Raw genomic sequence first — 18652 nt, 5'->3', positions numbered from 1 at the left:
AATATATTATGAACTTAAGCTCATAGTTTAGCATAATTTGAACTTCAAGTCACGTTCCTTTAAGCATGCATGCCTGCAAGGTTAGATTTCCCAAGTAAATTAGTTTGCTTGCCTATTCAGCAACAACTGTCTATGGGTTCTCAAATCATTACACAGGTAAAGGCTGCCTAAGTATCTGCATATCTGAGTGTAAAATTATGTACCCAAATAGAAGCAGTGAAATTTGATGAATTTTCCATTTGCTTTTGAAACAGAACAGAGGTTTCCATTTCTCTTTTTTTTTGCGTGTCTTACATAATCTCCTACATACAAAGTTGATGCAAAACACCACTCAAGCAGTTAAAATTTCATATTGGGAGCTCATCTGCAGAAGAAAAGTCTATGGCCAAAAATGGTAACTAGAGTGGAGTTGAACATGACACATTCACAGTAAAATCATGCCTAATATGCCTAGACTAACTACTTAATTTGTTGTCCTTGCAGAAATGAATCTCAAGAAATATTTGAAAGAGAGATAGTGGATTTACAAAACAGTACAAGGAGGATTATCAGGGAGTACAGGAAGATACTGACAAGTGGGAGTACACATCATGAAAAGATGCAAAGTTAAAAAAAAACTCAGAAAGAGACACACAGGAATATAACTTTGTGCTTCTGGCCCATGAAATATCAGTGTGTGCCGGTATTTGCACTTAATGATTGCAGAACAGCTAGGCTGAATGCAGAAAGACAGGACCCAGCAAGTTAACTCTCCAGAATCACCCCCCAGTGAGGAAGGTTGAAAGATGTGCTAAAATGCAGAGCAGGGAAGAAATCTAGGAACTGTGCCAACCAGTGAAGCCAGCAGGAGATCAAGAAAGAGGAGAACTGAGTACATAGCCTAGAATCTGGCAGGTGGAAAAGGAAAAAAAAAAAAAAAAAAAAAGGCAAAACCAGTGTCAGTAGAGTGGAGTAAAGAGAGCTAGAGGAAAGGCTGTACTTGTCATGGCACGTTTAGGGAGGAGGAGAACTGGCAGATTGCAGAGGCAGGTGAAGTCCAAGAATATTCCAGGACCAGCAGAAACCCAAGATGTATACAGATTTGGTGGGGAAAGAACAAAAGAAAATGTGTTTAAGAGGCAAAGTGCTTACTTTTTTTATAACATGACACTAGCATAAGCACAGGCACAAGTACAGGAATCCTTAGACCCAGCTGTAGTCCACACTTCCCCCAGTCATGTATACATTTCATCTATAAAGTACACTGTTGAGATATTTAAATGACTAAGTAAAACTTTCAGCGTTAGCTGGAAAGGGCATAATATTCAAATCCAGATGCATTTTTTTTTCTTTTCATAAATATGCTTATATTCAAATAACATAATTTGGATCCTTAAAATGGCACTTCAAGATGAGGTTACTCCCCACTCCCCCCCCCTTCCCCCCATGAAAGAAAGACTGAATGCTCAGCTCCAAAGGGTAATACAGTGGCTGTAACACGTAATCATTGACAGAGTAAAGAAAGTGAAGCACACAAGATAGGAATACTATTCTTGGTACAGAGGTCAGCACTTAAAAGCACGCAACAACATTACCAGTCTTCAAAGCAGATAATCAGCCACCAAAAGCTGATTACACAACAGAGAATAGGATCTCCTTACTCCAGTCCTACGTGTGTAATACAATGCAGGGCTTGAAATTATATTTTAATTATTCTTGTAAACCTCTAAAACACAAGCTGTCCAACAGATGTGCTGACCAGAATCTGAGTATTTGTATACCAACAAGACACAGAAGTGGCCTTTGCTTTAAATTCAGCATATATAAACCTAATATGTAGCTCATTAGGACTACTACCTTCCCTGAGTAAAATTCATGAATGTAAATAGATGTCCTACTTACACTCATGTAGAGTCCTGCACAAGACAAAGATATTCTGCCAGTGCAATTCAGCCTACCAAAACTACTTGTATGACTGGCTTTTCTCTTCTCCCACCATAGGCAGCAGAAGCTAAATCCTTAAGCACTATTTCCAAAGATTGTAAGAACTACAAATCTGTAAGATTTTAATAACTAAATAAGCTCCCCTGAACTTGGATTAAGAACTGTTGAGTTGAAGAAGCATTTTAATTGCCTAGAAATACTAGCTGCAGCTAAGGCAATTTTTTATACAGAATTTTTCATTTAGGGCAATTAGCTACATAAAAGTTAGGCACTTTATTGCCATGACTGCAAAATACAGCTCTTGTGTTCAAAATGGCATAGAAAATTTTGCATTACCATAGTCCCTGATTCATTGATACACCAATTTTAACCCAAGCAGAGTAGGTCCCTATGTTCAGTTACATGGTACTTTAATGCCTGTTTCCGTGTAATGGGTAGGTGTCAATACACTCACTATCCCTCGTCAATTTGAAAGCTTCAAGGAGTGGATCAGGATTCATTTAGTAGAACCCTACTGATTCTTGTTGGAGCCAGAAAACCAGAAAAGAGGCAGGGGTTACCCACAGAGTCCCCCGCATAATGTCAGTGAACTTGCCACAATCCACAGATAAAATGCATGGATGATGATAACTGCTTTCACTTGAATAGCAACTCTATTCATTTCCCCAGTATAATCAAGGTCTCCCAGGCAAAAAGAAATAGCAATGGCACCAAGAGGGGCCGTGCTTCCAGAGTGGGGAGCAGGGCAGCTGAGGAAGTCCTTGAGATAGATCAGAGTGCCACAGAAGGGGCTGGTATGGGTGGAGCAGGGGAAAGGGGCACGAAGCAATGCAAGTCCCTGGAGTACAGAACAAAGTCAGCCCAGATACCATAAACATACAGTGAGAAGAGGCAATAAAGAGAAGACCTGGCTGAGGACAGGGCTTTGGAGGGTGTCCTGGAGAGAGTAGCTGCCACTCTGTAGAAGAACACAGGGCATCAAGAAGTGGTCACTACTGACTAACGGTATCCTGAATTTACTGTGCTGTTCCCAGGTGGGTGACAAGGGAAAAACAAGTATTTTTATTTACAAAGTTCAAAATTATATTAAACAACGCATTTCCTTAGTTTTAATATTATTGTTATTGCAGCCTGACAACTAGACAGATTCATATCTGAATTCATTTAGACCACTGCCTAGAAGATATGCTTCTGGTGACTTAGATGAGAAACATTAACACTCAGATCAATAACTGAAAAAGATATGGTATGAGAAAGCATATCTGGTATAATTGGAACGAAATACAAAAGGTGATGTGAGGAAAGCAGGCAAGGACATCCAGGATTTACAAAGAAGTTGTTAGGGATTTGCAAATTAGCAACTACATGACAAAATAATTACATTAAGCCTTACAGCAGTTGTATTAATGTAGCCGTCCCCTCTGGGTTTTTACCATTTGATTGGCACTGCTTCACATGACAAAGATTTATTCTGTGACTGAATGAATGGCAAAACCAAAACACACAGAAACCAGCTAAATATTGGCTGTAGTGGGCGAAATCCCCCATCTCAGAACACAGGTTTCTTACTCTCAATGCACGATAAAAAGAAATATAAGTTATATTTTCAGTTATCAGACTGAATAGTTTGCGGTTCAGAAGAGTTAACTTTCTAAATTTATTTCTTTCTTGTTTCTTTCTAAAACAAGCAGACTGAGTATATCAAGTGTCAGCTGGATATATTGTTACATTGAGAAATGCATTTATCTTGTTATGGCTTAAATTTAAACAACATTAACACAAAAGAGTCCTTCAAACCGCGTTGACAGTCTCTGCTCTCACAATAAGACATAAGTTTGCAATTTGTTAACAATCAGCAAGATTTTATGGAATTTTAAACAAAATCACATTGTTTCAAGTGAGTTTTGCCAACAAAATGCCCAATAATGAACCATTTGAGTGTATACTTCAATGACAGTTTGAGAACCGAAGTAATTTCCAGAATTAAATAAGAAAATTTTTTAGTTCAAGATCCCCAATAGGAAACACAGGTGCAACAGCATTTCAGTCTAGCATCAGAGTTTTGTACATGTCTAATATTGCTGCACTGTATCTGGGAAGAAAGGTGGACCAACTGCGAACAGCAGGGCAGGAAAAGGGGCTGTTTAAGGCAGGCAGGTAGAAGTCGTTAAGACAAGGCGAGCAAGGAGCATAATGCAGTCCACTGTCCCTACACAAAATGAGGCATACCAGATCACTAATCCAGTTCCACTGTGACTATATGAGAGGCCAAGAGGCAGCCTTATTTATCCTGTCCGCGTTCCACCACCAATTTATTTTTCATAAAAAAAAAAAAAAAAAGAACCCCAGTAAAACAGTAAAGGGCTTGCTACACTAACGAGAACAGAAGCCTGGTTCTGCCTTCCTACACGTCTTCAGTTTCTTAATGGAAACAGGGATGGCTCCAAGCAGACTGAACATTAATCATTTGGATTCTTTTGTTTAAACTGTATGTGGAGAGAAACTGTAAATAACAAAGTGACCCTTAACACAGATTCCCGTCCATCTCCTCTCTATTAGCATATAATTCTTTCCTTAGCAGCTGAAAGGCAGGCTTTTCTCTAATGCTACATTAAAAAAAGAACTCCACCATGTACAAGCAGAATGACTAAGCAACAACAGCTGCTCACTAAACTAAGGAAAAGCCCACCCTGAGCTGTAGCATCCAATGCATAAATTTTAATAAAAATTCCAGAGTAGTAAATTAATTATTTTTGCAGGAAGCTGATGAGTTCAGGGCGTTCTTGCTTTACTGATTAAAATGTCTTCATTTTAAAAGCAATATGGTTGCTTGTGAATGTCACCCTAAGTTGCAGAACTGCAAAGTTCCTTCATGAATAATGTAGTAAGGACACAGGTTATCACGTTCTTCTCCCAGTAGTAATTATAGGTTAAAGGCCATTTACAGCATCTACATTTAAATTCTCAGATAAAGTGGATTATAGAAAGTTTAGTCTTCCTTCAAATGACAACTCAATGGTCTGTGTCTTTTATCCCAGCAGATGCAAACATTTGTCTCAGTAAATAGGCTTTTGACAGCTTTGGTTTTGTGAAACTTAAGTGTCACTCCCTATATGGTTTGACTGAAAGAGATTTAAAACAGAATGCATTTCTGCAGCAGTTATGCTTATTTCTCTTCTGTAGCGCTACCCTAGATAATACAAGGAAAATGGTAACAACTGCCTGGTAAGCATGTCCAGGTTCTATGCCCATTTCCAACACCACCGAACTTCCAGACAGCCAAATTACATCAAAAAACAAACATACCCAAGTGGTCCCAAATTCGTTTGGCATTAGCTTAGATAGGTCAGGTATAGGCTTTCAATCCAGACACAACTGAGGAGGGAGAAAAAAGATGATTCCAGAAAAAAAGCCTTCTGGATTTATTTCATTTATTAATCACATGTAGACATCCACCATGGAAAGCAGAACCCACAGCAGATATAGCTTTAAATAAAAGCTTTATGCTTAAACCTCCCTTGACATTCCAGTTGGGCTAAAGTCACACACTAGCCTGTCCAGACAATTTATAGCTCTGCAGCAACACTGAACATCATTTGCAGGTTTCCAAAGACATATGGAATTAGATGAGTTTCTAGGCACATCCTCCTAAGACTGTATTAAAAAAAAATCCACATTTCTATAAAGGGGACTAATTTAATGCAGAGTTCAAATCAAGACTCTTATCACAATCAAAACCTTATTATTACAACACACCCCTGCATTTTAGGGGGTGCATAAGGAAGCCAGAAAGCCAGACTCAACCAGAAGCTGCCTCTTTGGCTAGCAAGAAATCCATGGGCCTATGCAGGAAAACACCCTGCTAGGGTATTTCATCCACGTGAACTAAAGCGAACTTAACCAGCACTCTGCAGGGGGAGCAATTGCTTAGGGGGATGACTACAAATACGTTTCATACATCCTGCAATTTGTCTTTGCTTATTCCATTACACTGTAAGTTTTACAGAAAGTAGAATCTTTGCCACAGACATACAGAAAATAACTTGATGCAACGCAACCTTTTCACATCCCAGGACCCTCCCTGGTAATGCGGGCACAAGTTACCACTACTGAATACGACCATCTTCTCCATGTGGACATCATTAGATTAGACACTGGACAGCAAAAGCGTAGTTGTCATAATGTATTTCTGGCCTTTGTAACTTACATGCTAAAACCTGGAAATAGATCCACTTTCTTATCTTAATTAAAAACAAAAAAAACCCTGTTCATACTAAATCTTAGTTCAAGACAAAATGAGTTTGAGCACTGTCTTAAACAGGGACGCTTTACTCATTTAAGCCTCTCAGCAAGTGCAAGGCCTGTTTACTTTTTCAACAGAGACACATGCACAAACATAAACACACTATCTCCAAAAAGAAGAAAAAAACCCCAAACCTATTATGAAGGTCAAAACAACCTATGCACTCCTTTTATCCAAGCCTCAGCTTATAGGACTATGTTTTGCCACTTAGTATTTGGAATGGCAAGTCCTAATCACATCATTTTAAATAAAATGAAAGTGTAACTGTTCTATATCAAGGCTTGCTGAGCTGGTTTTCTTAAGTCTACCCAAAAAGGCAGAAAGCATTTTAATGCACAGCAAGTAATGGAAGCAAAGCACAGTGATTCTAACCACTGAGCCACAAACCATACAGGGAGTCATGAGAAAAGTCACTTGGCACTAACAATCATTCTTCAAATAGAAAATTATCAAGAGTTTGGGGGTTTTTTGTTTTATTTTCTCCTCCAGGAGTAGCAGACAAAGTTACTCAGCTCTAAGATGTCACTGCCATTAAAAATGACTGATCATTGGGATGACTAATTAAGATTTGGTAAGAATGGTTCTTGACTTTCAGAAGCCAAGAATACCAGTCTTTGGCAAGCATACAGTAGTCAAAATGTTGTCTTTTGAAACACAGGGAACACTAGCAGTGGTTTCTCAAGGAAGGTGCTATAGCTCATGCTTGAAGATTTAGTCCAGATCCCCCCTGCCCTCTACAGACAGAATCATGAAGTTCATTCATAAAGGCCTAGTCAATTTTCCTAAGTTTAATTAGAGGTATCACTCTAATCACAGAAAGTAACCATAAAAATGCAGAAGGAAAACAAACCCATGATTACTGTCTTGTAGTTTGTAGGTATCAGGCATGGCTCATTTCTCCAATAAGCCTTTGTCATTAAAAAAGTCAAAGAAATGAGGAAAAGGAAAGTATAATCTTACCGGAGTCTCAGCTTTCATCTGGGCCCACAACTTTTCTCTCATCTCTTTTTCATTGAATTTGGCACTTCTTTTTACATAGACTCCTCCATGCTAACAGAGAAAAAAAAAGTATTAAATATTTAAGTAGTTTAATGTGGAATAGTTGATAGAAGAACAAACAAGACAAAAATGACAAGTCACCTTTATGACTCATGCCGCAAATTGCCCATAAGACGTTTTCTCCTAAGAAGAAAGCACCTGAAACTGATTTTACATTTGCATGTACTTAAGTTCACAAAATCTGTTTAAATAAAGATAAGATCTCAAAAAAAAAAAAAAAGCATAAGACACTTGAAGTGTCTTGTTTAAAGGTGTTAAATAATTAACTGGAAGATGGCATTGGAACCCACCCCAGGGATCTCTCTATTCCTGACAACATTGACAAGCAGCTCAACTTGTACATCAAGGGAAAATCACACAACTGAAGTTATTCATGTACAAGTACTTATAGGTCAATGTTTTCAATTTTATGTGCCTGCTCTTAAATAGTGGCTAATGCAAATACTGGAATTACAAGTATCGTACCTCTACATACAAAATTTATGGATAGCACAAAAGTAACTAGCATAGGTCTTGAAAACTTCCGTGCACTTTATTAGAGAATCAAACTTTTAATAAAGAAGTTATATACTGAGATAATAATTGAATAAGTAACACAAAATCTTTAGAAGACAAAGGATTTTTACTGAAAACCATTATAAAAAGACCATTTCCTGGATAAGATTCATTTTATAACTTGTTCCACACAATTTGTCACAAAAATGTCCATAAAAGGACTATGGCAAAGTACACACAAAGAAAGAAGGTTATAAAGAAATAAAATTTGCCTCATCATTTCCTTCTTCCATCACTTTGTTTTATCTACGGCGTAGCTACAAGGGGTTGTAACCAAATATGCTCCAAAATGAACTACTGATACAATGAATTCTGGGAAGGAAAAAAAAAAAAGCTTCCAAATAACAGAATTTTATTTTTAAGGTACACTGTTTTTATGGGTTTTCTAACTGATTCCCTAACTTGGTAATACTCTTTTCTGCCCACCCCAACTCTTGGCATTAGAATTTGGCAGATAATTTCTGTCTATTTATGGTTTTACATGCTCTTAACAGAAAGGTGACAGTAAGATTAAAACTACTAAGAGATGAACCTCATTCAAATGTCTTATCTCAGGAAAAGATAGAGTATGTTGTAGAAACAGGGGTGGTGGTGTATGTGCAGGGAGCTATTATTTTATTTGCATGGCATGGACAGGAATAAAGTTTGAGGGGTTAGGACGAGGCAGGCAGAAGAGGCAGTTATGAAAAGTGCTTTCAGCCTTTGCTTTTCGTAGCACGGACAGTTGGCCACGCAGCTGCTTAGCCAGTGGTATTTGACATGACTTTTAAGTTGTTATCCAAAAGCTGCAGTGAAAAGGAACAGAAAGTCAATGGTACATTAACTCCATATTAAATATTCTGTCTTAACATTATTGTCTGTGGTTCCCTTCCAAGGTGAAGTAGCCAGCTGAAACACTCAGCTGTGCTGCTCTGGCTGGCAGGGGACCAAAACCAAGAACAGAATTCCCCAGTCCACTGAGCTTGGCCTTTAGCAGGCTGGAGCATCGTATCAGCACCATCCCACAAGCAGTTTACCAGTCCTGGATAGATAATGGCATGAACAGAAAAATGTTCCACCAGCTGTGCAGCAAACAGAGCCACGTTATCTACACACTCCACATTTAAGACTGTTTTTAAGATCTGAAACCATTAAAGGGAAGTAGAAGTCTTATTCTGTACAGTGACACCACAACAACCGCTTTCAGGAAGGGCAAACTCAGTTTGGTGTGAGAAATAACACATCTACTATACAAGACTTCCATGTAATTGGTAAGTCATCATTCTGTGTGGACTCAGCTAGGTCAAGCTTTGATAAATGAGGGAAGGCTGGAATCAAAGTCTTCCCTTATTTGTCAAATTACTAACCAGCTGCAGTAAACTGGGAAAATACTGAACCCCCTTTTCCTTGTTTAACTTGTGAACCTGGAAAAATCAAGTTACTATTGTACGGTTTGCTTAGGGACACCACAACACCAAAGACAGGCTTGGTGTCCTCACCTCAGACTTTTTAATGCTCAGAAACAATTTGTACTTCTCAAGTAAATACAAGTATACAGCCATGTAACATAAGAACAGATGAATTACGTATTCTAAGATCATCATTCACTGCATACAACCCAACTACATAAATGTGTCAGCTCCCCTGTGGTGCAGGGTTACAAAGCTAAAGAGAGGCAAGATGCCACACTAGCCAAATATTTGGTTAACTCTCAGTAACAACCAAAAGGGTGAACAAGCTGGTGCTGAATAACAGAGAAGACAAAGACATACTTCCTATGTTAAAAAGTCAAGCAAACTCTGGGATATCAAAAATATTTATCAAAATTACACCCCAACCTCACCAGGTGGTATAAGATGAATAGGAGGTAGCTGCATTTTGGTGGAGAAGATAGGGCAAAAAAAAATTTCAGATCCACCCAAAAATAATAAAGCCAGTTTTATGAAAAGAAATAGCTCTACCTAATAAATCAAACCTGGAACATAACAGGTTAATTTAAGTGGTTCTTTTCTTTTCTTGCTATTAGATAGCTGCCTCTGAAGAAGAATGCTAGTTATGCAATTGTATATAGCTCAAATTCCCCAATTTGTATTGCATTTCCTTTTCAGTAAGAGATCAAATATATGAACGCTTTTCAAAACAGATTTCTGGAAGTACTGTTTTTAAGGTTATAATTTTTTTCCGCTGTACTTTAAAAGCCCTCTCTCAGTCAACAATGGATATGTTTACAAATATACTTCCTTTGTGCCTGAATTTTGCTCTCCTGGACATCCAGACCACGTTTATTTCCAAACAGGATGTTTACCTGAGGTAGGGAATATGAATTCCGTGAGCATGGCGTAATTACGTGGCTCTGGAAACTTTTAGTGGAGTGTAAGTGACATCACTGACAGAACATCAACAGGAAGGGCAGGAAGTGTTTTATGTTTTTGCACTGTTTGGTGTGATAAAAACAATAAAAATACCTATTAGCTTGCACTGCAGTCCTGCTGCATCCCGTCTCAGTCATTTAAACACACACACACACATCACCACTGTTAGTAAGCTGCCTTTCATTTGTGTCACTGAATTAAATATATATATATAAAAATATATATAATCGTCCCCCACTAAATCTTGTAGAAGTTTTATGCTTTGAGGAATTCAAAGCTGAACAGATTTTATTTAATATATATGTTTTGATTAAAAATGTAGGCTACATTCAGATTAATTTCCACAGGAACCTTCTTTTAACAGTCAATATAGCAGTCAGGAAACTGAGCACCGGATATTCCAGATAGCAATAGTAATTTTCCAAAATCTTGAAAAAAATCATTTCTGGACACCTCGTGATAGCGGATGGAATATATATCCTGTCTGTATTTTAATTAAAGCAGACTTAAATCACCACGAATGTAATGACTACAGGCAAGGACAAAGAGCAAAATATTTCCATGAGACAGACCGGTCACTTTAGTGGAAGAAAAATGTAGAGAACCAGAGTCATTAGTGGGGACAAGCATTAGACAACAGACAAGTCCATTTTTTCCCAATGGATACCATCAGTGAGGTATGACAGGATGTGACAGTCCATATTTATTTAGGGGACTAGGACAGCAAACCCACCAATAAAAAGAAACTGAACAGTTTTCTCATTTTCTCAGCAGCATATTCTTTTCTAAAAATAGCGATTTTAGGAGAAAGGATGGCAACCACCCATGCTCCAGCCTAGATCTATAGCCTACTCACTAAGGCACTCATGCAGAAGACAACAAACGTTTTCCACCATCAAGCCAAAAACATCGTACCTGGATCTCCCAGTATCTTGGGGGACACTCTAACCTCTTACACACTGAACAGACAGTAGGAACCTCAACCACTACCTGTGCTCTAAGATAAAATGGTGAGACATTTCACACACCTGAGCAATGGGCACCTTATGTGACATGATCCAAGACTCTGAACCTCTGTTCCAATTAGGTGCCTACACCCAAGCTAGAAGGCAACATCTGATTGCTGGGAAAGGCCACTGTTTCAGGCATTTCCTATTCTTCAGCATACTAATTAGGCAGTTCATAGATCTGTACCTCCCCTCACGCAATGCTCTCTAAACCCAATCCAACTCACATTAGCTTCTTGAAGGCAAAGTTTCAGTGTCAATGGCCACACAAGGGCTATTCTGCCTCCTCCCCTCTTCCCACCCATGGCCATATACTCAAAACTTTCCCCCTTTTGCTGGTTCTAGCAATCAACTGATCTGACTTGACTTAGGGATGCAAGAGTGCAAGCGGTGGGAGACAGAGGAATGTGCAGCCAAGGATGAGGGAGAGAGTAAAGCCTCCTATTTGGACATACGACTGTAGTTGCCTACTCTTCATATGCTCCTTTACAAACTAATATATAGTTCAAATCATACCCAGTGTAGTATTTCTCTCAGTATCCCCCACCCTCTTGGACAGGGCTGACAGCCAATTCAATCAAACTGCCTAATTCCATTAGAAATATTTTTCTAAGTGTTTTTTGTTTGTTTGTCTTTGCCTGGGTGGCAGAGGTGAGGGGCAGAAAGCAGATTAAAGTTCAGGGAACAGGTAAAACTCAAAGACAGAAGCCAAAGGAGAAAAATCTTATCGAACAGGCATTTGGAAGAATTACCTAAAACTTAATCCATTTCTATTCTAACAACTAAGTACCCATCTACATCCTGAGATAAATATTGTGAAGACATTTCTGATCACCTAGTAAAACATATCAATACTTCCCAAAACATCTCCCTCTACACTTTATTTCATTTGTATATAGAAACAGTCCTGCTTTCAGAAAAAGCAAAGAACAGACATGACAAATTCAGAGAGATTTTTAGGGCGGTAAAGCCATCGACACTGCTCTCCACCATTTTTGATTAAAGATCACATCCACTCAGTATATTGGCTGTACAGTGACCATGGCCCACTGTTCCTTCAGTAATTGTGTGATTTTGAGTCACATCAGGTTGAGCTCTCAAACTAAAAGGAACAACAGAAGCATTATGAAGGAAGAGGGGAAAGTAAAAGGTAGTAATAGGAATCCTGTTAGACTCAGGTTTTTGCTTAACTGAAGTCCAAAGCAAAACCATCAACAATTTCAGGGAGGCTGGGATCTGCTTTTCCTCCACACTATACTAAGGTCCAATTTTCCTCTTTTATATTGTGCTAAAACCAAACAACTGAAAAATAAATAAGTACACGGCAGCAACGTCAATTTACTCCCAATTTACAGCATGATAAAAAACCCCATACATAGAAAAAAAAGTCTGTTTAGACCTACTGCTAAGTGGGTTTTTGGATTGTAAAAAGAACAAAGTTCTAGAATATTCTGAAATGCTTCTAACAGACTCCACAGTTTTAATTCTAGTAGTAAACACCATCCATAAGAAGTATTCATTTAGAAAAGTAAACCGATTATTTAATAACTGTTTCTCAACTAAAACACACATCTAACTACACTGAGTGAAACCAGCTATTTTCATGTTCAAATAAACAAGTGCCAGTTCAGAACTACATCTTCCCAGCACATACAATAAACAGAAGGAAAGTACATCTTACAAATTTGATGCACAAACAGCAAGGAAAAAGTGAATGGGCTTACCTGTGAAAAATACCACCCGTAGAGTGGAAGCCATTTTAACCCATCTTTCAAGACATACCGGACATGCCCAAGAGCATTCTGCCTAATTGCCAGCATGTCCGCAATAATCCAATCAACTGCAAAGACAAAAGCCCAAAACGTTTCATTAAATTAGTTTCTAACTGCCACTCGTGAAACAAAAAGCGCATGTTGTACATATAAATATCATTAAAGGTTTCTGTACTAGAAGTTCTGAACTAGAATTTCTTGCTCCTTAGGTCAAGGGTGGAAAGAGACACAGTAAACAGACAAGCAAATCTATAAAAGTGCTAAGACAAACAAAAAAAATACAAACCTGTACACTGATGATTTGATAAATATATTACATTTTCTTTATTTTTTGGCAAATCCCCATAGAGTATTACCTAAAAAAAAAAAAAAAGAAATATAGTGTTACTTAATTATTTTCATTGCATTAGGCAGTAATGAGATCCAATGCAGTAAATAGCTATTTACTAGGAAAACTGCCAGCAAGGTAGCACCATTAACAGAAAAACACCTCATCACTGCATCAGTACTCATCATGCATACAACTAACTTATCAACAAAGCAGTGAATATTAATTAATGAGGGCTTAAGAAAGCTATTCTGTTCTTGTGCCTCAGCCCTAGAACTGGATCCATGGAAAGTGACCTACATCAACAAGATCCCTACATTAATATAATTAAAGGTAAAGAGGAGTCATAGACATGTACAAAACCACCACTTAAATTTATACATTAATGAATAAGACATGCTTCGGCTAGACACTCATTATTCAATCTAAAATGGTAAATTTTCCTGGATTACATCAAGAACAAAATCTCAACAATTTGCCACGATTTTAACCATCAAGAACGAATGAAAAAGCATGAGGTTGAGGGGTCTTCAGCTTCCAGCCAGCAGGTTTTGTTATGGTTTTTTTCTCCATTATATTAAAGACAGCTTTTACCCTTGTAGTTTCCTGCCCCTGAAAGGTTAATTTCATAGTAGTGAAATAACCTTCTGAGAGCATGACTACAAAGCAAGATGCTGAAGCAGTAATCCAAGTCACCTTTTAAAAATCAATTAATTCAATTACTTTTATTTCAAATATAAAATGAGAAATGAATTAAACCAATTCTGAATGGAAGAATCCATGCAGCCATTTAATTACCTTTAATAAATATTTTCATTATCTAATGAAGCTTAGTTCTTCCAACTAGTACATTCTAGGTAGCTTTCTCTCCTTGGTCTGCCAATATGAATGGCTGTACTCCTTGTTTCTAGAAGTTAGCTGTATTAAACATACACTCTTCTTTGAAGTGACTCCATTCACCAAAACCCAAAGCACTACTTGGAATGTTTAGCCATTTATTATCACCACTTCCCTAGTCTGGACCATCTGGGAATTTTATCAGGAAGATCTAACGAATATTCAGATCTTGATTAATATCAGAAGGTGTCTACAAGCAATTCTGGAAAATCTGCCCACCTGTGAGTTAGCCTGTGATACTAGATGGGTAACGCCAGGCAAAAAACCCACATAAAGCTGTATGTTTTAAATTCATGCTGTTCCTTCTTTGAAAATGCAGCTGCACTGTTGATCAAATTTTGTTTTCAAGGCAAGAAACCAGATATTGACAAACTGAGATATTCAATACTTATGTGAACAAGAGATCATCCAGCATACAGTAAAGAGAACATTACTTATTTGATTTAAAAAAAAAAAAAGGCATGCACAATAAATTTTAACTGAACATTATTTGTAACAAGTCCGTTGACAAGTATATTCTGAACAGTATCCAAGAAATTCAAACAAGATTTTGCTGTAGGAGTAATTTTCTCATTAAAGTTCCAGGAGAATTTATAACCTTACTGCTGACACTCTAGGTACCACACACTATTTAGTACAAGGTAGCAGTCAGAGGGTCTGATATTACAGTTCAGGTGCAAAAATTCCACTGAAATAAAAAATTATCTTGATATTCTCACTTATGGAGTTAGAGCTTCATTTTTCAAGTGTACACTTTTCCAGCAGTGTTACACACTAGGTCCATAAATACTGTTTTCTTTAACTTCAAGTTAAGACTCCACTATGCAGTTTCTGGCAAAGACTGTTTTAGAGGAAGGGAAAAGGCCCATCGCTAAACCAGAAGGTCCTGAATGCTATCTGTGCTTTTGTAAAATGTAAGTGTCGTGGTTTAACCCCAGCCAGCAACTAAACACCACGCAGCCGCTCACTCACTCCCCCCCACCCAGTGGGATGGGGGAGAAAATCGGGAGAAGAAGCAAAACCCGTGGGTTGAGATAAGAACGGTTTAATAGAACAGAAAAGAAGAAACTAATAATGATAATGATAACACTAATAAAATGACAACAGCAATAATGAAAGGATTGGAATGTACAAATGATACGCAGTGCAATTGCTCACCACCCGCCGACCGACACCCAGCCAGTCCCCCGAGCGGCGAATCCCTGCCCCCCACTTCCCCGTTTCTGTACTGGATGGGACGTCCCATGGTATGGAATACACCGTTGGCCAGTTTGGGTCAGGTGCCCTGGCTGTGTCCTGTGCCAACTTCTTGTGCCCCTCCAGCTTTCTCACTGGCTGGGCATGAGAAGCTGAAAAATCCTTGACATTAGTCTAAACACTACTGAGCAACAACTGAAAACATCAGTGTTATCAACATTCTTCACTCTGAACTCAAAACATAGCACTGTACCAGCTACTAGGAAGACAGTTAACTCTATCCCAGCTGAAACCAGGACAGTAAGAAAATAAGAACAAGAGGAAAACAAAATCTGCCCTTGACACTGTAAGAGCTGCCCCACACAAGAAACAGGATTTGAAATACACAATTTATGATTTCAACTTGTAAAAATTTCCACTTTAATGTACAAAGTCTAAATCTCAGTGTAATCAGACCCACAATTCAAAGTATTCACTTGTGAATATTGCATGAGTAAAAACAAATATACAGGACCATTCCCTTAAAAACACACATATGATTGTGTCTGCCAAATGTAACAGTTAATCTGTATTATTTTTTATTTCAGTAAGATTGGATCTAGTTCACTTTTTAATCCCAGAGGGACACCCACTCATGGGTACTGTAAGCAATTTCTATGTACAATATTACGTCTTACCATAACAGTTACATATGTTTACATGTAATGGACCAAAATTTTTTACTTATGATAAAACACACAGCTATACTGTTGTACAGAACTAAAAAAAAAAACTATCTATCTATCTATCTTTTCCTATTTATAGTTAGTTCTCATTAAACACAGAAAAAATGGATATTTTATTTCAAAGCAAAGGAAGGAGTGAGAAAATCCGGAAACTCTATTTTGTTTGCTCAGATGGCTCAGCCTAAGAGGATGCAACAGCTTTAGGTGCAACATCATTCACTTCAGCACTGACCATTTCAGTAATCTCAAGAAAAGGCTTATACAGTTCATGAAAGGCCAGCGAATAGCTACTCATGTATCAGACATTCACAGCTAGGAACTGAGAGCTACAAACTTATGATACTGTTACTACAAGCAGGTAAGAATGGCAACTTCCAACCTGCATTCTCTAGAGGCTTCTTCAGATTTCACAGGAGACACCTACTCTGTGGGCAGCCACCCAGCTCTCCTTCTGAGAATGAAGTGTTTTTGCTTTATTGCTGTGTTTCTGGAAATTCTCATAGACCTTACACAACAGAGGGCTAACAGTTAAGAGCTTTGAATCCTGCAGAAACCTTGCCCTTTTCCCTTTGAGATGATGTCTGAAGAATTCACGGGCCTGTGGATAAGCAGGGGAAGAGTCCCCTCAGGTCAAGCCTTCAATTTCTGGCAATCTGACACTTTTAGGTGAACCACAGCACCTAATGTATATTATAGCTGCAGAGGGAAATGATAGAGTACTCTTCTTCATGGTCTCCAGAAAACCTCTAACTCCTTGCTGTTTTTCATAGCTAACTGCAGAATTCCCTGCTGCAGAGACTGTGCAGCCTCTGGCTCCTTCTCAGTCTGCTGGTGCAGAAGAGATCTCGGGACCACAGCGAAGGCAAGCACTTGAGTGATTTTACCAGGGACAGCAATGCAGGAACAAGTGACCACAGTGCCAGGTTGGGTGCACGCCCCTTTTGAAGCAACCCGAAGAGATGAGAGCAGCCAAGAGACCCCTAGTCCTCCTCAGAAGAACGGTGCCGTTCCCAGGGTCTGCAGAGCACCAGACGGGATGGTCTTCCCCTCTGCAGGGCGCTCACTAGCCAGCACCAGGGAAGCAGTGCAGGACATGCTTGGGAGGCAATTTCCAGTTTCAGAAGCTAACGTACCCAGTGTTTCACATATTTTATGCACAGCTCTCCACATGCCACAGTATACATACATTCTACCTACGTATCAGGTTGAGAGACTGAGAAGATAAATGTCCTGTCTGCCACAATGAAGCAAGTGAGGAACCTATTCATTTGAATAGGTGCTGCTTTGTTAAAAAAAAAAAAGGCACAATGAAGTCAAGCAAAGAAAACAAGTTAAAAGGAAGAGCAACACAGCAAGCCAAAGTAAGCAGAGATTTGAGGGAAAGTATTTAAAATGCAGATTTACAGTCTAACATTGCAAACATTACTTGGGTACAGAACATTAAAACGTGTGCTTTTAGCCATGTTTTGGTTGCTTCATAGCCCAGTTCATGAGAACGGGTAATACAGTTACTGTTAATATGGGTCTTTCACATCTGTTTACATAGCAGTGCTGCAAACTCAATTCAGTGAGGTCTCAAATAAAGGAAACTGGATGCTGTTAGATTCCCTTCTGTGGGAAGACTGGTACCCAGCTTCCCTGGATGCCACACACGAAGCTGTTCACACACTCAGCGGGCACAAGACACATCTCAGAGTGTCATGGCCAGAGAAAGCTCTGATTCACTGGCAGAAAGTTACAGCAAGTTCTCCTGACGGGAGAATTTACTAATTCAGTGACAGGCTGATCTAGGCATGCAAATGGAAACTCTTTCGTGATCTGGTGACACCGGTTTCAGCTTCCCTAGCAGCCTCTGCTTCTTCCAGTGCAACACATTCAGCTGTGCTAACGTAGTAGGTCACGTAGCAATGTAAAACAGTCCTGCACCACAGCCACACCGGACTAACTCATAATTTGCATAGGTTTTCACTGCAACAAGGTGGATGCTCCCAATTTAGAGTTTTATTTCTTGCTGATGAAACCTGTATATACCAAAGAAAATTAAATAGATAATTTAATCACATCCTAGCTACATCAGCTCAGTAAACAGGGCCATGACAAAAATAACTCAAGAGGTAAAAGTAATCATGCTATCAGAAGACCTACTTGCAGGTCAACCGGTGATCACATCAAACTCCTAGCAAAGAGGCTACCTTAATATGATAACTGGATGTGGCTGATAATGGGAGCAGTTCAGGAGCTGACCTGCAAGCAGATGTGGCACTTCTGCTCCAGTGGCACTAAGGCAACACAGCTGGTTATTGGTGGTAAAAACACAGGCCATCTCATCTGATGTCCTATCACATGTCTACCAGCACACTCACTCTGGGTTCCTGAGAGGACTTAAGCCTCCTCCCTTCTCTATTCAAAGAAACTAGGTGTGAATTGCAGCATGATACTCCCTTCTTTGCTGTTACTTCAACAAAACTGATGTGCACTGGGGCACTTTGCCAAGAAGGTGAAGCATTCCGATCAGGAAAAATGTCAGCTTCAAGC

At 38.9% G+C, this 18652-nt stretch overlaps 1 protein-coding gene across 2 annotated transcripts in view; it reads right to left on the bottom strand.

Moving 5' to 3' along the window:
• AGPAT5 (1-acylglycerol-3-phosphate O-acyltransferase 5) overlaps window positions 1–18652 on the bottom strand; it is a 61565-nt gene that overhangs the window by 30481 nt on the left and 12432 nt on the right. For both annotated transcript variants that reach the window (XM_052809317.1, XM_052809318.1), the window contains exons 2-4: window positions 13257–13326; window positions 12923–13038; window positions 7187–7276 (exon numbers count right to left, since the gene is read on the bottom strand). In XM_052809317.1, the coding sequence (XP_052665277.1) occupies window positions 7187–7276; window positions 12923–13038; window positions 13257–13326 (276 nt within the window). The remainder of the gene's footprint in view (window positions 1–7186; window positions 7277–12922; window positions 13039–13256; window positions 13327–18652) is intronic.

Source organism: Harpia harpyja, chromosome 15, assembly GCF_026419915.1.
Source record: "Harpia harpyja isolate bHarHar1 chromosome 15, bHarHar1 primary haplotype, whole genome shotgun sequence".
NCBI lineage: Eukaryota > Metazoa > Chordata > Aves > Accipitriformes > Accipitridae > Harpia > Harpia harpyja.
Note: the sequence above shows the minus strand (reverse complement) of the source record. Positions and strands in the feature narration are given on the sequence as shown.